Raw genomic sequence first — 21,918 nt, 5'->3', positions numbered from 1 at the left:
CTTTTTTTAAAAAAATCAAAGCAACTTTTCAACTAGCATCTTCTTTTCTCTGTTTCTCTAGGAAAAACAGAAATGCGTAGGTCTAAATTACTGTGCTGATGGGCCAGAAGGAAATGATATTAGAAAGACAAATGTTGCACAGATTCGAATGGCTTACAGATATGAGACTTTATGCAATGAACTGAGTTTTCTGTCTGATGCGATGAAGACAGAAGAGATCACAGCACTGTCAAAATAGCCACAACCAACAAGTCTGAACAAAAGAGAGAATGTGAGCTTTTGCAGGACAGAAAGTCATTTGATTATCAGAATTCTTAGGTTACACCAGAATTGCTGCAAAACCAGTTTCTGCAAGTACTTACCTTAAATAGGACTGCTGTAGATGCCAAGATGCAGGCTTCTAGCTATGTTGTTTATGCATTTAAAAGTACATTCTAACTCTAGTCGTTATAGGTTTGCATCTCAAGATACATAACATTCTGCTTTGAAAAAAGGGACATAGGACAGTAGCTTTTGGTAGCACACACAGACCAGTTTTCTCACAATGTTTCTCATATTGGATTGATGGCACTTTAAACATTGACTTCTATTTAGATTTCAGGTGTCTGATTGTACACAGTACTGTAGTGTCCGTTAGTTAACAAAGACCATCCTGGATTTAGAAACTATAATCTAATATAACCAAAGATCAGCACATCACTTGTAGATGTTCAGTGGACATACAAATACTTGGCTTTTCCAGATGGGCCCTTTAATTGAAGAGTAATTTGATATGGTAACTTCCTAAGTCATCCAGGTATAAACCAGATACCTGAAAAATGCAAATCAGATGTTGATATATCCACCAGGATTTGCTACATGATACAGTGGAGCCTTTTCAACAGATCCATATCAACATTCCACTTTATTCACCATTATGAGACTTGTTCCACACCTTTTTTTCGATATAGAAGATTAAGAACTTTCTTATCTATGTATTAGGAGGCATATTTACTTGCTAATATGCATTCATGCACATTAGAATACCAACATTGGCTAAATTCACATTTTTATTAAACTGAGGTTTGTTTTAAAAATTGTTGAATAAGCCACAGTGGCTTTGACATAGAGTGCTAAGTTTTAAAGCATGGTTTATACTTACATCAGCAAGATTAATTAATCTTGTTAACCAAAACCAAACCAATCATAATTTGATATATGTGAGGTGTGAATGAAGCTGATATAACGGAAAGCTGACATATGCACAGACTTAACTTGCATTTTGTAGTTTGTATAAAATGCACTAAAAATGAGATGTTTGATAGCTTAATATGCCAAGTAATGTAAGGAGTACCATGTTTTCCCGAAAATAAGACCCTGTCTTATATTTTTTTGGATCGTGAAATAAGCGCTTGGCTTTATTGCCATGCACTCAAAAGCCCGATTGGGCTTATTATCAGGGGATGTCTTATTTTGGGGAAAACAGGGTAGATTTCATTGCTACTTCATTACTATGATGTAAAAGTGTGGGAACTGGAATTTAATGATTTATCAACTGCTGTAGGTAATGTTAAAATTTTTATATGGAGTTTATTTTGAATATGCAAACTTGAACATGAATTATTAGAGGCAATTTCTGAATTCTGGAAAGCAGTTATATTTAATTACTGTTGATGGTGGTAGTTACCTGTTAGCCTTTTGAAATACAGTAAAGTAATAACTCTAAAAAGGGAAGATGGAAAGTAAAATTTGTCACAAATTCTGAATTTCTTAGGAAAAAAAGGAGGTGTAACAAATTTCTCTCCCTGCACTTATGCTTTTTCTAATTTAAGTATTATTGTAGTGTGGAAAAAAGTTGTACGTGTTTTAATGCAAATTGGTTGGGAAGATATTTCAATTTCATAAGTTATTTTCATTTTTTTTCTATCCAGAAGGATGACTATCCTATCCAGGTTTACTTTACATCTGTCCAAATTTAGCTCTCCCAATCCAATAAATGCAATTTGTTCACAGAAGCAGGGGCTCAAGAACCTTTCCACAAAATAATTATAAAGGCAGCTCCTGTATTTGGAACTTAGCATTCTATTCTGGGATACTGTAGCAGATGAATAGATACTATCAGCTTTGACCAAAGATGACCATAACAATTACATCTTTATCTTTGTTGGCTAATAACAATTTCAGAACTTGACCTTATAGCCTAGTTTATCAATGCTTGACAGATAATCTAAATTTCATTTCACTTGAAAAGTGATCTATTTTGGTACTAGAAAATCTCCATTATGTAATTAAAGAACACATCTGAAAGTTTTAGTTTCCTTCAGTACTTCTGAGTTTTCCTTTTATACTATTATTCACATTAAATTGAACATCGTTTTTAAATGTATTACTTGCAATCACCGGTTACTTTTTTTCCTTCTCACAAATTAGCTGGAGTTGGTGGAGCAGAGAGAGCAAGCTTTTCAAAAGAAACCTTGGATTCCATATTGCTTTTGTTTTACAAAATTAAAAAAAAAACACTGCTCTAATAAAAAGCAGTTTAAAGCACACTCACTATGGCAAAGTATTATGCAACTGTAATGCTTGTCCAACAGGAAAGGCTAGTCCTAATTTACACAGCAATCCTGTGTTTTCAGTATGCCAAGCCCTACAGCTGGCAAATTCTCCAGTATCTGCTCTGGACATGGACAGTTGCTTTGGAAGCTGTTCAAGCTGTCTTCATTTTTTTTACCTGCACAGCTAATTCAAATAAAACACAGGTTCTGTGTATGCACATTTATGTAAAGACAGATAAGAGCAATTATGAATAACACGTGGAAAAGACATAGCTGCTTTAATAAATTGAGGTGTTATACTCAGTAGGAGCTCCTGCATATTTAGAAATGGCCTATTTGCAAATTCTAGTGAGCACTAAATGATTTTAACAATATCAAAACCAGATATGGTTTCTGCCATTCTTAGAGATGTATGAGATTAATGAGCCTTAAAGTAAATTCTACTGAATTTACAAGGGTTTAAAATTGCACTATTATTGCAAGTTCTTGAAATATTTTGGTAAGCTTTATTTCATAATAATGGTACCTTCTTCCTTGAATTATCACTGAAGGCCAGATATTTTCTTGAAGGGAATTGCCTATTATACTTTTTTGATGGCTTAGACTTTATGGGTGAAAGTTTAGCTGTCAATTTTGATTACTTGCATTAATTATTTTATATAATTAAAATAATTGTATTGTTTCTACATGGAACTTTTGGATGCTAGAATGCTAACATGACCTGATTAGCATTCAAAGAAATCCTTGCTGGTTTAAGAGGGATTATGGGAATTATGTCCAGCTTAAACAAGAAAAATGGTTTGAGTTACACATGTACAGTATGTATTTTGTTGTCTAAAATATTCAGAGATATGTATAGCATGAAGCTTAATAAATGGAAATATTAAACATTTATAAATATATTCATTGATGTTTGTCCTATTCTATAACCCAATAGCAACAGGAAGACTAGTCTCTGCTGCTAGAAAAACTAGGTGGTAAAATGTTGTGGGAACATGGGAATTGTCATAAGCCCCAAAACAACCGCAGAAACAGCACAGACTTCATTCTAAGTCAGAATAAAACTCCCCCCCCCAAATATAGAAACTAGTGTCTCAAAGCACATTTTATTTCAAGCTCAAAATAAATTAAATACAAGTTCAAAATGATCTGCATATCTCTCTGGCTAGGAATATATAAATCATAATTTACTTTCTTGAAATTATTTTATGTGTATATACTGTGACTCTGAATGCCTAAGAGAAGGTATTTCAAACATTACACAAAGATAAATAATCCAAATGTTTATTGCTCAAAACTCATAATACATTAAATTGCTTATAGTTATTAACAGTCTTATATAAAACCACTAAGAAAAGTTCACATCCACACAAAAGAACTAAGGAATGCATCTTCTCTTAACAGTAATTCATCCCTTGAACATTTCTTTTAAAAACCTTTTTTAAATTTGTCAATGTTCATCAGATTCAATGCTAGAAGAATAACTCAACTGGGCTGCAGTTTTACATGATTAATGTAACACACTTATTTCTTATGATAGGTTTCTAGTTTGCCATATGCTTATTGTGGTAGGGTATGCGTCAAAAGGCATGGGTAAGCAACTTGTAAATCTCCTCTTCCATGTCTTTGAGTGTTACAGCTTCTTCTATAATCTTCGATCTAGACTAAAAGTCCTTTAGTAAGAGGCATAGCTTCACAACACAATGGAAACAGAGAAAAGGAAGACAGCAAATGATCCATAGTTAATCTGTAAAACACTGTGTGTGTGTGTGTGTGTGTGTGCTTGTGTGTATATGTGTGTGTGTGTGTGTGTATTTTACATATATATTTACTATGGATCAATATTACACATTGTTAACGCTTTTACTAATGAGTATATTTAAAAAGAAACACTATATAATTCACATTTTCACTTTACACATATTTACAACTGTGAAATTACCGAACCTATAATTTCATGTTCCCTCTGTGGACTGCATATTTTAAAGCTTCCATCTTTCAAGATTTGGTGTACAGTTCTTATACTCATGACAGGAAAAAAGAAAAGTAATGTCAGGAGTTAATGATCTACTGCTTACATTTCAAATATTTGTGCTGTCAATCAAACCTTATATGAAGAAAAAAAAAGAATGGGTTATTGTTTCTACCATGTCAATATAAAGTATTGGGCACTTTAATCACAGCACTGCAAATCCAAATATATCTAGGGTGTGGGGGAAATCAAATCCATAATCAGTTTTATAACCAGTGAAAAACACATCAAAACAAAAACAAGTAAATGTTTTGTTTACTCTGAATTTTAAAGCCCACTGAAAATCAATTGTCAGAAATATTTGCAATATCTGAATTTCTCTATATCAAATTTTAAGTAATAAGAGTTACTCTTCGAACCTTGACTTTAGCACATATTAAAAAAAGAGGAAAAGCACTAATTTCTACTCGATTTTACTAATTTAAGCAGAATTTGATAATCTCTCAAAAACATGTTTGCCATATTCTGAAGTGGTAAGGTTCAATACTTGGATGTGATTTATAGAAATCTTTTAGCTAATAGTGTAGGTTTGCAATTTAATTAGTTCAACCTATATTTATATGCAACATTTCAGCAACAGTAGAAAACAATTTTATTATACTATATTAATCTATATTAATCATATATTAAATGCCTGGTATATTATTACCAGGCAATTCCAAATAAGGCCATAAACTCTTCATGATATTTAACTATTAACCCATCTTTCCTTGTGTGGTGCCAAATCCATTCTATGAATAATAATTATAATAATAATAGCAGTTATGAAAAATATAAAATCCAACATCACTAACACATCAATTTGGGGATTTGTGTTGGCCCAATCTGCCTAGGGACTTAATCTGGGGGGGGGTTAGGACCATTTTAAACTGCCATTTGAAATAAATTTGTAAAAATCACTCAGCACCAATTGGAAAATGGTGGATTTCTGGCAACTATTAATGTAACCTGGTAGGGTAACAACTCAGGACACATCTGTCACACCAATACTCGATTACAACATGCATACTACGTTAAAGCAAAGTGATCACAAAAAAATGAAAGATTACTTTTTCTGCTTCATATTGTACCTACAGGAAAAGAAATCTCTGTGCTTTACCGTCTCATTTCATGGCAATAGCACTTTTTACAAACTGGTAAATAGAAGGCTAAGCTAAACAAAACTAAATAAATAATAAACATGTTTCAGCCAGATTTTGTAATTAACATGTAATTAAGATGAAGCACTTGCAAAAGAAACAACAGAATACAGAAGATTTTTACTATCCGCACTATGCTTCAGAGATTCACTGTTTTGGAGAATTTCTTCTGAAATTTCTCCTGAAGCTGAGGGGACAGCTGTTCAAGGCATGTAGGAAATGAAGAGGTGGGAGAAAGAGAATAAAGATTTCTGTCTGCTACATTAGAAGCCTTCTACTGATAGAGAAGTTACTGGAAGAAACTTTGCTGGATCCATCCATACTGCATAGACAAACTTTAAGAAATAAATACTGATTTAGAAAATTATCTCTGAGTAGAAATGAAAAAATCAATCATTTATAAAAGAAAATCTGCTTTCATAAAAGATTCCATAAAAGGAATGTAACATACCAATTACTGATTTAATCAAACGCATGTCAACAAGAAGAGTTGCAACATTTCATAGGAGGGAGAACAGAAACTAGTAAGTTCAAGGACTCTAGCCATTTTAATTCCCATTTAAGCATTAGAAAATTGTTTTTAGACAGTGTTGGAAAACAGGACTTGCGAACCAACTACATTTTTCAACTGAGACAATGAAGTCAACTTTTAACAAACACTTAACAGCTTTACTAGAACTAAAATACTTCCTACTGCAGTACCTCATAAAATAGCAGAAAATTGTATTGACCGTAAATATTATCAGAGTAATTGAGGAAAGTAATAATTACAAGTAGGCCTTCCCAGAACTAGTCGTTATTAAAAAATAATGATTTAGCTTCTAGAAATGTAATGAATAAAGAAAGGAAAAATAATGAGAATGGTATCTTGGGAGATGTTAAGACTATGAATGTTAAGACGAACATCAGGGTATATGGGGCTGGCCTGCCTCATCCACCAAGTTGAGTATGTAAGTGGCAATATCTTCCTCCGTAGGTGCCTCAGATACAACCCAAGAATCATTTGCAGCGGTCACTTGTAGGCGGCATACAGGGCAATTCCTGTGACGACCACTCCTGCAAAGGAAGTCAGAAGAACCCATCACTGCTTTTCAGATTTTGTACTGACAATGCGCATGACTTTTTGCTCTAATGGTAAGAAATAATAGGATCTTGGACAAAAGGCTAAAAGACGAGTGTTTTATCTATGAGACCAAGCTAAAAATAACAGTGAAAGTATCCCCAACATAGACTGTGCAGACCTGTTTTTGAAAGCCACCAGGCAATGAGATCTTAAACCTCCAAAGAAAAACAACCTGTTGTTTTTTAAATTGGAAAAATTTACATTATTCTAAATGTCTGTAATTTAAAGTAATTGGTTGCCCTATCAACGAATACTGACTGCCTTCACCTATCACTTGGCTAAGGATACAGCAAACCCTATCAGTATCGCAGAACAGCATGATGGCTGAAATTTTCAGATTTGTTTTGGCTTTTTTATAAGGTTGGGGACTGTATTAAGAGGCAAAATATTTAGAATACTCATTTAGATCCTCAACTATCTTCCAAACAATTTTCCAATCTGGGAGGCTCTGATGTATGCAAGTTATTCTACCTCTATGCAAAATAGTAGTTTACTTCAGTAATTTTGATTTAATGTGACATGTGGATGGATTGTTGATTTTTGGTTTATGTATTTTATAGTTTACTTTGTAAGTTGTTCAACATCAGTTTGTCATGAAAGGTTTTGCACAATGTACAAACATACAGAAATATTTTTAATTAATTTCCTTGCCCAACACATATAGCTTGAGAAATAAATGGAGCAGAGAAACTGAAATATAACTACGCTGAATTCTTCTGCTGACAATGTCTTTGCAGCGGAAAACAATGTATTAGTAGTTCTTTCTTAATAACTGCTTGAAGTTACATTTTGTTCCAACAAAGCAGATTTGCTTTTAAGTGGAATTGGCAGCTCTTTGAAATCAAGACATACCACCAGAATGCTTTATTATTTTAAAAGGGCACAATTTTACTCCCTGAAATATAAAGCAAAGCCAAATTATATAACATATTACATGGTGGCTATTTGTTAACATTTAGCTTTGAATAGCGTCCAACTGAATTAGCTTTGTGCCACACAGGCATAGAAGATTTGTTCAAATTAGCATAGCTAGACAAGAAGCACTATTTCTTATTTAAAAGAAGTATATAATTTCTCAAATAAAGCATCATTAGCTAAAATATTGGTACTGGTTTTATTCAAAAAGAAAGACAAGTTCTTTCTCTTAAATTGTTATCTTTGAAGTAGAGGTGGTACTGGAAAAGGGGACCTTCTTCCAGCTCACTGAGAGCTAGAACTCTGAAAAATGCACAAGGAGCCCAGGATTGGAAGGCCTCTTCTATTCACGAATCCAGCTCCTCTCCCTCCAATTTCACTGTGGACAACTGTATGAGGAAAATATATGAGGAAAATAATTACAGTGGTACCTTGATATTCAACTGCTTTAAAACTCATTGAATTTGGTACTCAAAGCATTTTGATATGAAAATTTTGTCCTGGTACTCATTATTTAATACTCAATGCAAAAGCTAGAGCTTGTTGGTGTTGGCTGCCTTGTGATTCATTACATTATTCCTTATGGGAAAAGTCTGTTTGGTACTCAATGTTTTTGGTACTCACTGGACCCAACTGGCAATGAGTACCGAGTTAACCACTGTCCTTATTTTCTCCTTCCATATTCAAATGCCTTTTTCTTCATCTCATATCTCTACCCAAATCTGCCCCTCTCCCACCTCTGGCTTCACTATCCATTACTCTATCCCACCATCAAGCCTCCATTCAGTTTTATTTGATTTTCTTTTTGCTGGTTTTGCTGGAAAGGAGAGGTATATGTGTGAATGTAAATGAGCTTCTGTGTTTCTGAGAAAAAAGTTTGTGTATGTGTGGGTGCGCATACATACAAAAGCAAGACTGATCAATTTACAAATGGACTGTCTTTTTTGGGGGGGTTTAAATTAAAAGATATTAACTAATATTAATTTATTTACTTTGTGCTGGCATGCCTCTTTTTTTTTATTGAAAAGTTTTATAAGAAATACAAACATTTTCACCCCCCAACCCCTCCTTCCCCTCCCTCCCCCCCACCCCCCTCCCTAGACTTCCCAGAACAAGCACAGGGTATAGCATTCACAAACCAAAAACTAGAATATGCTAACAAATTATTACATTTCATATTCTCCCTAGGTCCTTAACTCCTTATAACTCAAAAAAAAAAAACAAAAAAAAAACCAAAACACCAGATATAAACTACTTAAAATTATTTCATTCATAAGCTATATGAATCTTCTTATTCAGATATTTCTTCTGTATATAATCAATTCATCTTCTCCATTCCGATATCTCTCTCTCATTTGAATGGTCTTTAAGATATGATGAAATTTTTGCCATTTCTGCCAAATGCACAACTTTTAATGTCCATTCCTCAATGGTGGGTGGATCTTCCTTCTTCCAGTACTGTGCCACCAGTAACCTGGCAGCCGTTATTAAGTTCAAAACCAGCTTAGTCTCTATTACAGTACAATCCGTAACTATTCCCAACAGAAAGAACTGTGGTGTGAATTTAATTTTTTTCTTCAAAATGTTTTGAATAATCCACCATATTTTTATCCAAAAAGCCTTAATTTTTTTACATGTCCACCATATATGAAAATATGTAGCATCTTCACACTCACATCGCCAACACTTGGGTTGTAAGTTTGGATACATACAAGCTATTTTTTTGGATCTAAATGCCATCTATAAAACATCTTGTAAAAATTCTCCCTTCGATTTTGTGCTTGTGTAAATCTTACATTTCTAACCCATATCTTTTCCCATGTTTCCATCGTTATTGGTTCACCTACATCTTGTGCCCATTTTATCATACAGTCCTTAACTAAATCTGTTTCTGAATCTATTTCCACTAATGCATTATACAATCTTTTTACATGCATTTGACCTTTATCTCTTATTTGCTTTATCAAATTCTCATCCTGCTGCAAAATACCAGTTTTTTGGTCTTCTCTCCATCTGGCCAGCAACTGTCCATACTGAAACCAAGTCTTAATAATTCCTTCTTCTCTTAATTGCTCCATAGATTTTAATTGTAATCTGACTCCTTCCTTATAGAGGAGTTCCTTATATGTAATCTTATCTTGCTTTTGCTCTAAATTTATGTTCTCTATCGCGTGTCTGGGTTCTGTCCATATTGGTAACCTATCATTTAATTTATATTTATAGTTTTTCCAAACACGCAATAGAGCATTTCTTAATATATGACTTTTACAAGTCTTATCTACTTTCTTGTCATACACTAAGCATGCCAGCCATATACCAAACCATATCCTTCAATATTCAATATCTCTTCCTCTGTTAGGTTTATCCAGTCTGTGATTGCTGAGAGGGCAGTGGCTTCATAGTACAGTCTTAAATTGGGCATCTTAAGGCCACCTCTTTCACAAGTATCCTGCAATATCTTTTGTTTAACTCGTGGTTTCTTCCCTGCCCACACAAATTTATTTATGCCCTTCTGCCATTCCTTCAAGTTTTCATCTTTTTTAAGTATAGGTATCATTTGAAAAAGAAATAAAAATTTTGGTAAAATATTCATTTTTACAGCGGCTATCCTTCCCAGCAAAGACAGTTGTAGTTTTTTCCAGTTGTCCATCTCTTTCTGTATTTTGTGCCATAATGGTTCATAGTTGTACTGATATAATTTCATATTTGCAGTCATAATATAAACCCCCAGATAGTTAACCTTCTTAACTACTTCAAATCCTGTTAACCTTTCTATCTCTTCTTTTTGGCTCCTAACCATATTTTTAGCTATTATTTTTGTTTTAGCTGCATTTATTTTAAAGCCAGATACTTGTCCATATAAGCAGGTTATATCCATCAAGGCTGTAATCGATTGTACCGGTTGGGTTAAGGTAACAACCAGGTCATCCGCAAATGCTCGTAACTTGTACTCATGCTGTCTAATATTAATTTCCTTTATTGTATTCATCTCGCGTATCTTGTTTAATAAAATTTCCAGCGTCAAAACAAACAATAACGGAGACAAGGGACAACCTTGCCTTGTTCCTTTTTCTATGTTAAAAGCATCTGTTAAACCACCATTAACTATTATTTGCGCTGTTTGTTTTTGATATATTGCCTTAATAGATTGTACAAATTGTTCTCCAAATTGCATCCTTTCTATTAATTTTAGTAAAAATTGCCAATTCAATCTATCAAAGGCTTTCTCAGCATCCAAAAACACTAGCACTGCGGGGACCTGGTTGTTCCTTCCCAAATACTCTAATAAATTAACAATTTGCCTTACATTACTCTTCATTTGTCTACCATTTATAAAACCAGTTTGATCATGGTGAATCATTTGCTGCATGACTATCATTAATCTATTTGCCAAAATTTTAGCAAATATCTTATAGTCTGTATTTAATAATGAAATCGGCCTATAATTTTTAGGATCTGTATCATCATGCCCTTCTTTTGGGATCAACGAGATAAATGCTGTCTTCCAAGTTGGAGGTACCTCTCCTCCCTGTTGTATATTGTTAAATAATTCTTTCAATGGTTCTACCATTTCCTCCTGTAGAGTTTTATAATAAATAGCTGTCAACCGTCCGTCCCAGGAGCTTTACCCACTTTCAACTGCTTAATTGCTAACACAATTTCCTCGGAATTTATCAATTGATTTAAACTATCCCTCTGCTCATTTGAAATTGTATAAATATTCTCTTTCTACAAATATCTGTCTATATCTATATCTTTAATTTTGTCACCAGTATACAGCCTCGAATAAAACTCTAAAAAAGATTTTTTAATCAGTTGTTGCTCATAAACCTCTTTACTCTTATATTTTATTTTCTCTATTGTCCTTGATTTTTGCTTTTTCCTTAACAAATATGCTAACCACCTGCCTGGTTTATTGGCATTATAAAAAGTATTATGTTTTGCATATAGGCTGGCATGCCTCTTGAAGTAAGGTTTCTGAGCAGCATGTATATAAGCAGGTACATATAACTACTCAAATATACAAGTATATAAAATACACATATTTGTTTGCGTGTGAAATCCCCAGGACTAGTTTGAGCTGAACTTGCAAATCTGAGGTGACCTTGAAAAGAAGGGTTCATTTCCTTTCTTCATTAAACATGGTATAATTTGTTCATGAGTTTTAACTAAGTGACTTACCATTTATCAATGCATTTCTGACAAAAACTGTGGGCACATGGCAAGATTAGATCAGCACGTCCATCCATACAAATGCAACATTCTTCCTCATCAGTAAGCTGTTTCACCCTACAGTGCAAATATATTATTTATTCACAATCGAAGATTTCCAGAACTTTAATTGTATATGTAGTATACCTTGAATTGTTTCTTGTTAAATATTTTATCATGAATAGTTATAATCTTCTAACCCCTAGTTCACTAAATCAATTTCACATTCAACTTGCAAGAAACTATCTGGGTTTTGTCCTAAGAAAAGAGGACGGAGACCATTTTTATATTAAAAAATGGTATTCTATAAACGAAACTTATAATACACATTAAAAATGTTAAAAAGTGTTTAAAAAGAATAATCATAGACTGATGTACAAATAAGAAAAGTTATTTGCTTCTTCAACATGTACACAATTACTAATGTTTGCATACTATGAGTGGTGCATGAACAGACATTTTTACACACACCAAACAACCAGAGAGATTGTTGTATACAATGGCAAATAGCTATTCCCGTTATCTAAGTGCCTATTTCCAATAGTTTTCTAGCACAGAAGTAATTTAATGTTCTTTCAGCTCTCTGAATAATCTCAAATTTTCCAGAATGGGGAAAATTAATACGAATGATAGATTATTTCGTTTTCAAAATGAATCTTCATCACTAAAGGATGAAGAGGATGCCTCTCTGCAGGAGGATGTGCCTCTTTTTCAGAAAAGTTTACATATATTTTCAGTAAGAAAAAAGGTAGACTAAATAACTGAGTGTTCATTCATTGCACATTTTTATAATAAATGACAACCTTCACCTAAACTGAATCAAGTTTACAAAACTCCTTGCTGGAGCAAGAAACTGGACAGATTCAAACATTTTTAGAGTATTTCAAATACCTTCCCATCCAAAGGCTAGCCTGACAAGATTCAACAGATGACAGATCTTCTGCTATTCCTTCTGAGGCAGCTTTCTGTGAAAGAACCTGTGATGCCTGACTTGTAATATCTTTATAAAGTTGAATGAACTGATACAAGTTCATGATTCTTGAAACTTCCACATTCCCACTTGTCTTGTTTATCTGTAACACAGAGAGCAGCATTATCATTTTTCTTGAATATCTCACCATTTATTCTAATTTTATTTTTAGTGAAATGTAAATCAAGAGTTCCTAACTCAGAAATTTGACATTATGAGATGCTATAAATGTCTTTATAATGTTCAGAATGGTAAATGGCACATTAATACAATCATAATTGTCATAATTGTACATTAGTACAATTATGACAAGCAAAACATTATAAACACAGCAAAATACATATTTTTAATAAGTTATGAAAATGTGGCATTTTTTCTAATTAACTATGAACATCCACAAAATTTATCCTTAATAGGCATTATATGTTGCTATAAATTAGAGAATTTAAGATTCTAATAAACTTACTTTAGTGCAAACTATCCGAACGGCCACCTTCCATAAAGCTGTAGCATCAGACCCTGGCTGCACTTCAAATAACAGGTGCTTATTCTGGCCAGAAGCTAATTGTGCAGTTCTGGAAATATTTAACATTTATTCAACATTCTATAAATGTAGCACAAAAGGATACACACTTTAAACATTACAGTGAACATGATGTACAAATTGCAAGGAAATATATTTTCAAACATAGAACTGGATCCAAATTAGGTGATCTGTGTAATGGATTTGGTGGAAATTGGTTTTTCCACTCAGGCCCTTCCTAAGCTGCTTTCATGAAAAGACTTGTTGATATCATCTTTATCTAGTTTGAAAGTATCTTGCTAAGAGCCAACACCATTCATCTAAAAGCCTTTGATCCTGGAAGACTGTTTCCAGAAGATTGGCAGGAGAACAAATCAAGGAAGTCATTTCCAGCCCAGTGCTTATACATAAACATTCATCTTTCTTTGAATTGCTTCTTGGGAATATAATTATTCTTTCTCTGGTTCATCTTCATTTGTGGTTCTCCAGGACGACAACTTTAAAATAATTATGTGTTATGATTCCAACCAAAATGCTGGAAAATTTTATACCAATATGTGTTTATATAAAGTGTGTGTTTTCATGCAACTTCTGATTTTAAGAACTGTATGTAAGTGATTGGTATATGGTTTACAGACAAAAGTTCTCAGGCTTAATTCCTTCATAACCATATCTGACATAAAGTAAATGTCAGATACCCTGGAAAGACATTACTAGTCACCATAAATAATTGCTGAGTTAGGTATACCAATTATCTGACTCAGTATAAAGCAACATTATTATGTTTGCAACTACAGTATTTTTAAGAGCTTTATTTTCCTACTAAAGCAAGAATTGAAAAATGCATTCATGTCCAATAGAAATTCAATTTTAGGACACATTTTAATAAAGTGATAATTGCAAAGAGAGTAAAGTATTTTCCAAGTAGTTCAATATTAATATGGGTAAGTCATGGTTTAGGAGGCTTGCATTGATTGGTTTAACTGTCGTTAAGTTTCAATGAATGAGTACTAGATTTATTTTTATTGCTCTTATGTAATTTATTATGGTGCCTGTAATAAGGGAAATAAGCTTCTCTCATATCTACTCATTTCAATTTGAAAAACATTACAATATACATCTGATAAAGTCCTGATCGCAAAGTATTTGTTGCGGTTTAAGATATGACCAAACACATCCCGAGAAACTAAATATTATGTCACACCATGTAATGCAACTGTCCCATTTTTATTAGAAATTAAGCAGTCATATACAGTATATATTGCTAATAATTCATTCTCAAATACCTTAAGCAGGTTCCTGTTTAATATTTAAACTATTACATGTGTAAAGAGAAAAAATCTCACGTGTCATTCAGCTCAGCCACTCTTCCCAAAAATTCTTCATATGTCAAGAAACCACTTTCTCGAACAAGAGAGACATGCTTGACAACTTTTTCTGGCAGCTTATTTATAACTGTCTGTGTTTGGCTTGAGAGTTGCTGGCCCATGATAGACTGCTTTAGCTCAGGTCCCAGGATGAAATACTGCTTTCCACATTTAGAGAATTTCTAATAAAAATATTTTAAAACACTGTTTTAGAAGAAATAGTCATCATTGCATTCAATTCACAATGCCTAAATTGCAAGCTAACCACATGCTATATAGTTTAGCTGGAGTAGCTTTATAAAGCTGGTTTGCTTTATATAGAGCTAACCAGATATGAAGTCAGATTATGTTGTGGCCCACCAGCTGCCAGCAGAGCTGGCAGCACAGTCGGACAATGAGGAGGTTGGGGGAAGAACTTGGGCCACCTCTGGAGTCTGAGGCAGGCTCTGGATGCTTTGCGTCGGATGCGATAGAGATAGAGCCAGGTCCGTCTGACATTTCCCAGCCACTGGAGAGGCAGCTGCCTTTGGAGGCGGAGATAAGTGGGGAGGAAGAACAGCTGGGGTCTGTTCCAGATGCACATATGCACAGAGCTGTTAGGAGAAGAGAACAACTGAGGACAAGGAGTCGACTCGGGAAGCAAGGCACACATGGACGCTGAATGGCCCCTCCCTGGCTGGGGAATAAATAAAAGGAAAGGGGAGTGGTGGTCGTAGGAAACAACAGTTCGTAGTTCTGAAGATTTTGAAGATTTTGGCTCATTGCCTTTCGTGTCACAAAGACTGCTTGCTAGAACTTAATTTGCAGCCTTTCGTCTGGGAGCTCACAGCTTTAAAATTATCACAAGGAACTGATAAGGTCTGTTAACTCCTTGAAGGACTAATGCCTGGTGGGTGAATGCAATTTATTTATTTATTCAATTTATATACCGCCCTTCTCCTATTGGACTCAGGACGGTGCACAGCCAAGGATAAAAACATACCAATACCAAATTTAAAATCAATTAAAAGAATTATACATCTTTGGCCCACAATTTAAAATAATCCAATTAAAACCCAATTTACACTTAAAAAGCTAAAAAACTAAAAAGAGCTAAAAAAGGGGGGGGGGTTTCACGCCAGCCCTGCTTGATGGAAAAGAAAGGTTTTTAGGGCACAGCGAAAGGCCCGGAGATCTGGTATCCTTCGTATCTCCGGGGGCAAATCGTTCCAGAGGGCAGGTGCTGCCACAGAGAAGGTCCTCCCCCTGGGGGTCGCCAGCCGACATTGCCTGGCTGACGGCACCCTGAGGAGTCCCTCTCTGTGGGAGCGTATTGGTCGGTGGGATGCCATGGAGCGCTTTAAAGGTGGTGACCAACACCTTGAAGCGCACCCAGAAGACCACTGGAAGCCAATGCAGCTCGCGCAGAAGAGGCATCACATGGGAGCGCCCTCTTGCTCCCATAATCCCCCACGCGGCTGCATTCTGCACCAGTTGGAGCCTCCGGGTGCTCCTCAAGGGGAGCCCCATGTAGAGAGCATTGCAGTAGTCCAGGCGGGAAGTGACGAGCACCTGAGTGACTGTGAGTAAGGAGTCCCAATCCAGAAAGGGCCGCAACTGGCGAATCAGGCGGACCTGATGAAAAGCCCCCCTGGCCACGGCCGTCATATGCTCTTCCAAAGACAGCCGTGTATCCAGGCGGACGCCCAAGTTGCACCAGCTGGCTATATCGGGATGCCGGAAGCCACAGCCACTCGGTCTTGGAAGGGTTGAGTCGAAGCCTGTTATTCCCCATCCAGATCTGCACGGCCTCCAGGCACCGGGACATCACTTCAAGGGCATCGTTAAGATGGCCTGGGGTGGAGATGTACAGCTGCGTATCATCAGCGTACTGATGGAACTCCATCCCAAAGCCACGGATGATCTCGCCCAGCGGCTTCACATAAATGTTGAACAGAAGGGGCAAGAGGACCGACCCTTGCGGCACCCCACAAACGAGGCGCCTCGGGGTTGACCTCTGCCCCCCTGCCAACACCGACTGCGACCGGTCAGAGAGATAGGAGGAGAACCACCACAAAACGGTGCCCCCCACTCCCAACCCCTCCAACCGGTGCAGCAAGATACCATGGTCAATGGTATCAAAAGCTGCTGAGAGATCTAACAGGACCAGGATAGAGGAGCAACCCCTATCCCGAGCCCTCCAGAGATCATCCACCAACGCGACCAATGCCGTTTCCGTGCTGTACCCAGGCCGGAAGCCGGACTGGAGCGGATCCAATTAATTCACAAGAGGAAAATAAAGAGGGTTTTTTTGTGACAAGGAGTCTGTTTCTTGTTTGTGCTAAGGCTGGGTCAGAACAGATTAAATCCAATACTACTGACACCTAACTCAAGCATATTCTCAATATGGAAATTAACACCCTGTGAATGCACATTTTTATTAAAAATGCAATAACTCTTATTTTAGTAACTCCTAAAATACAAAATATAATGACTAACAATTGCAAGTTTATGTTTAAAACTCTGTAGACTGAAGTATTTTTTAAATGGAGAGAGAATAACATTCATTCAGGTGAAACCATGCAGAAAATAACAATGCACAGCAAAATTTAGTTGACCATTAAGGAGAACATATTAGACATGCAAAAAACTCACAAATTATACTTATGGTGCATAATTTAAAGACTATAATTTATTTTATGCTCTAATTTGTCATTCTACTTTTTACTAAATATATTTTAATCTATCCAATAGCTGGAGTTTTCTGAGTATATTTCAAAGTAATTATCTTAAATCTTAAAAAAACCAAACAAAAATTGTAAAACTGTAATGTCTATTAATAGACATTAATTTAAAAACAATATACAAGATACATTATCACAGTATTATGAAAGATTTGAAAAGTAATAATATTAAAGTCAGGGAAATGTAATGCCTGTTATAAAATAACTCTGTTGCTCATAGGGTTGAGTGGAACTGCCCAAGAGTAAATAAATCAAGGCTTGAAAATTGAAAGCATTAATTTCTAAAATGAACATTTGAACATAAACATTAAAAAAGTCCTAAATTTTACAGTTTGAAATGTAATTTAAATTATAAATGTATTGTTTAGTAGAAGCATTTTTCAGAATTCCAGCAACCTGTTTTAATAGGGTATCATTTTGCAGAGCTGTCCCCCAAAATTGAGATACAGGTAGTCCTCAACTTACAACAGTTCATTTAGTGATCACTCAGTTACAACACCACTGGAAAAAGTGACTTATGACCGTTTTTCACACTTATGACTGTTACAGCATTCCCATGGTCGTCACATAATCAAAATTTAGCTGGTTGGCAACTGATTCATATTTATGACAGCTGCAGTGTCCTGGAGTCATGTGAACACCTTTTGTGACCTTCTTACAAGAAAAGTCAATGAAGAAAATAGATTCACTTAACCTTGTTACTCACTTAACAACCATGGCAAGAAAGATCGTAAAATGCGGGAAAACAATGTTGTTAAGTCAAAATTTGTTAAATCAATTTGTCGCATTTTACGACTTTTCTTGCCACATTTGCTAAGTTAATCACTGCAGTTCTTAAATTAGTAACATGGTTGTTAAGTGAACCTGGGTTCTCCGTTGACTTTGCTTGTCAGAAGGTCGCAAAATGACTCCTGAACACTGCAACCCCTCATAAATGTGAGTCAGTTGTCAAACATCTGAATGTAAACCACGTCACCACGGGGAAGCTGCCATGGTCATAAGTGTGAAAATGGTCATAAGTCACTGTTTTTAGCGCCACTGCAACTTCAAACAGTCACTAAATGAATTGTTGTAAGTCGAGGACTACTTGTATCTATGTTTTAGAAGCATCCAGAGTGTTTCATCTCTCTAAACCAGGGGTGTCAAACTCAAGGCCTGCAGGGCGCCCTGGAAACAGCCAAGGGTTAGGGTGCCCCTGTCAGCAAAAACAGTCTCTTGCAGCCATCTTCCAGTGAAAATAGAGCCCAGGGGGCTGCGTGCCCCCCCCCCAAAGCTCCATTTTTGCTGGCAGAGGGCTGCAGGAGGCCGTTGCGGCTAAAAATGGGGGCCGGGGGGGCAACACATCTCCCTGAACTCTGTTTTTACTGACAGTGGCCTAGAAGAACAAACTAAAAGCAAAACAAAAACAAAACGAGAAATGTTTCCCCTTTTGCAGGTGCCCCCGACACTTCGAGCTGGCCACGCCCTCCCTCCTGAGCTCAAACACAACTCTGATGCGGCCCTCAATGAAATAGAGTTTGACACCCCTCCTCTAAACCAACCCCGGATGTTGCTATACGGGCAATATAATCGCCTTCAAGTCCTGCTCAGCTGCTGATGTGACTGCACTAAAACATAAGTTTCCCACTGCTTATTTCTGAGACAGGTTTCCCAACTTTCTGGTTAAACAAACCTACAGGCCCCAATCTTAACCCAACCCAGCCTAGCCGTAGCTGAGCTTTTGTTGTTTAGACAAGGTGGGCCAGCTGCTAAGCCATCAAGAAATATTAGTTAGGGTATCTGTCAAACTCCCTTGGGGGCGTCACAAACATTGGATTAAAAACGTAAACAAACTTGATTCCTTGCAGAGGCTGCTGAACGGAGGAGCCCTCGATGCTCCCTTGCAGACATTCCATGACCAAAAACTAGGTAACATCGTCAGCACGAATCCTGGATAGTCCTGGACTACCCAGAAAAAGTGCTTCTCTATTCACAAAACTCAAGGAACTCCACTTATACCTGATTTATGTTTTTTAGCTCACTCAGAAGAGGCAATAGGCAAGGTAATACACAGGGAGGCAGGGCTGGTCCTCTTGAGCCTAATACAGGGGTCTCCAATCCTGGCAACTTTTAAGACTTGTGGACTTCAACTCCCATAATTCCTCAGCCAGCAAAGCTGGAGTTGAAGTCCATAAATCTTAAAGCAAAGCTGGCTGAGGAATTGTGGGAGTTGAAGTCCACAAGTCTTAAAAGTTGCCAAGATTGGAGACCCCTGGCCTAATAGTAGCAGAAAACCAACAAGCCCCAAACCTCCATGTGGGGAACCTGCTCTGTTGCCCCTAAAACTCAGGCAGCTTGGGCTGAGTTGGAAAGAAACAAAGTCCCTGAATTTTGGGAGAGAAACACACCCAGCGCCTTGCAAAGTGGATCTCAGCCAACGTCAAAAAAAAAAAAAAAAGAAGAAGGCTTTATTAAGGGTAGATGGGTGGGGTGGGGGCGGTTTAGGGTTATTTTACAGGGTATACACCTTTATACAGGGTTGCCTTTGCATCCGACGGGCGTGAGAAAAGACCTTTAAACTACCATTGCCATCTCCCAGGCTTTAGAACGCAGCCCAGTATTTGATTCCCAGTCCCCGAAAAAGGGCCAGTGTTTGCATATCGAAGGAAATGGGAGAAGAGAGCGGGGTGGGGGGGGGGAGGACAGGGACATGCTAAACGCTCATATAACCTTCATGAAAATGTGAATAATAAAATCTTAACATTTTAATGCAACCACTTCGTTATGGCTCACGCCACGACCACACACCCCACCCTCCAATCCCGTTTTCCCTTTTGTTGTTGGCTTAACTCGAACTCTGGTTGCAAGGGAAGAGACACCCCCCCCGCCCCCCTTCCTCCTCCTCCTCCTCCCGGGTTCAAGGCCCATAACAAGCCAAACTCTCCGCGGCAGCCCTCACCGCTGACGCTCCAACATCCTGCTCCGAATTCGCAGCAACAGACTCCGACCGCCAGCAATAGCTCCGCCCACCCCCCTCCGCCCCACTTCGGGCGCCGAGTCTACGGACCCGGTCCGCCTGCCCAGTGGAGTGCATGACGTCAGGACGCGACATTAACGGGCCAGGGTGAATCCCGTCGCGCTCAGCTGACGACTTGAAGCTTCGCTTCCCCGCTTTTCCTTGCCAGGACGTCGAAAATAGCCGAACTGCCGCGAGGGTTTCGAGGGTAACTTCCCGAGAATGGTTCTTCGCCGTCTGTTTTTTTTTTTGTTTTTTTTACAGTCTGCAAAACGTTTTCTAAATATAAGAGGGGGAAAAAGTTAAGAGTCGGACTATTGGTCCGTCGTGATTTTCCGGGAGGATTCTCTGAAAGGATTGTCATTGCCTAGATGTCATCCAGGTCGTGGTTTTCCCAAAGGTGCTTTTTCAAGGGGAGACTGGACTTTGTGTGTGTGTGTGTGTGTGTCTGTGTCTGTGTGTCTGTGTCTGTGTCTCTGTGTGTGTGTGTGTGTGTGTGTGTTTGTGTGCGACAAAGGTGCTTTTTCAAGAGGAGACTGGACTTTGTGTGTGTGTGTGCGTGTGTGTGTCTATGTCTCTCTATGTCTCTCTGTGTGTATCTGTGTCTGTGTGTGACAAAGGTCCTTTTTCAAAGAGGAAACTGGACTTTCGTGTATGTGTTTGTGTGTGTGTTTGAAGACATTTCATTTCTCATCCAGAGTTGAAGAAGCTTCTGGGATGAGAAGCGAAATTTCTTCAAAGAAAAACAAGAAAGTCCAGTCTCCTCTTGAAAAAGCACCTTTGGGTCATTCCCAGTGCAATCCTACAAGACACGTTTATTGGAGACAACGTGGTGGGAAAACCAGGCAAAAGATTAATTTCCAGTCTGCGTACATGCATCGAACCCTAACATTGTTCTGAGGTTTTTTACACCAATTAGCCAATGCCACAAAAGTGCTTCTAAAACTCAGTCAGATTGCCTTGCTTTTCCATGATTTTTTAAAAGAAGTCCTTATAAACCAACATTAAATTGCATGTCGCTTCTGTATTAGCAGTGAACTAATGGATCCAAAGGTTTTGATGTTTGATCTGATGCTTAGGTTTTATACAGGATTCACCTAAAATCACCATTTTTCATCAGTCTGGCGGATCTGACAGCTTTTGGTACATCTGTGGTGCAAGAAACACAGGTCTGATTTCCTATGATTTTGTACAGAAATTATATCCTATCCATCACAATCATGAATCCGACTCAAGACATAGGTTCTATTGACAGAATTGAAACAGCATGAAGAATAACAAAAATTATTTTCTGGCCTTTTCTCATAGAAAGCTTTTAATTCATTTCCACTTGGCCCACAAATGTGTGTGGAACTGTTCCTTTCCTGGCACGAAAAGTTGAATCT

General features: G+C 37.1%; 2 protein-coding genes across 4 annotated transcripts in view; one reads left to right on the top strand and one right to left on the bottom strand.

The window, feature by feature from the left end:
- AMPD3 (adenosine monophosphate deaminase 3) overlaps window positions 1–3,436 on the top strand; it is a 48,676-nt gene extending 45,240 nt beyond the window's left edge. For both annotated transcript variants that reach the window (XM_034417074.3, XM_034417075.3), the window contains exon 16: window positions 62–3,436. In XM_034417074.3, the coding sequence (XP_034272965.2) occupies window positions 62–238 (177 nt within the window). In that variant the 3' untranslated portion in view covers window positions 239–3,436. The remainder of the gene's footprint in view (window positions 1–61) is intronic.
- Window positions 3,437–3,802: 366 nt separating this feature from the next.
- On the bottom strand, window positions 3,803–20,633 carry RNF141 (ring finger protein 141). 2 transcript variants are annotated; one of them, XM_034417078.3, is made up of 6 exons: window positions 20,477–20,633; window positions 14,795–14,997; window positions 13,392–13,500; window positions 12,847–13,028; window positions 11,926–12,033; window positions 3,803–6,761 (listed from the first exon to the last, which is right to left on the bottom strand). In XM_034417078.3, exons 1-6 carry the CDS (start codon window positions 20,627–20,629, stop codon window positions 6,611–6,613), a joined length of 906 nt encoding a protein of 301 aa, XP_034272969.2. In that variant the 5' UTR covers window positions 20,630–20,633; the 3' UTR covers window positions 3,803–6,610. The 2 variants fall into 2 exon arrangements, with proteins under 2 accessions (XP_034272969.2, XP_034272970.2); XM_034417079.2 differs by having other exon boundaries at window positions 6,233–8,132; window positions 20,477–20,627.
- Between the last annotated feature and the right edge of the window lie 1,285 nt (window positions 20,634–21,918).

The sequence above is a fragment of the Pantherophis guttatus genome, chromosome 1 (assembly GCF_059756535.1).
Source record: "Pantherophis guttatus breed Tessera chromosome 1, ASM5975653v1, whole genome shotgun sequence".
Taxonomy (NCBI): domain Eukaryota; kingdom Metazoa; phylum Chordata; class Lepidosauria; order Squamata; family Colubridae; genus Pantherophis; species Pantherophis guttatus.
Note: the sequence above shows the minus strand (reverse complement) of the source record. Positions and strands in the feature narration are given on the sequence as shown.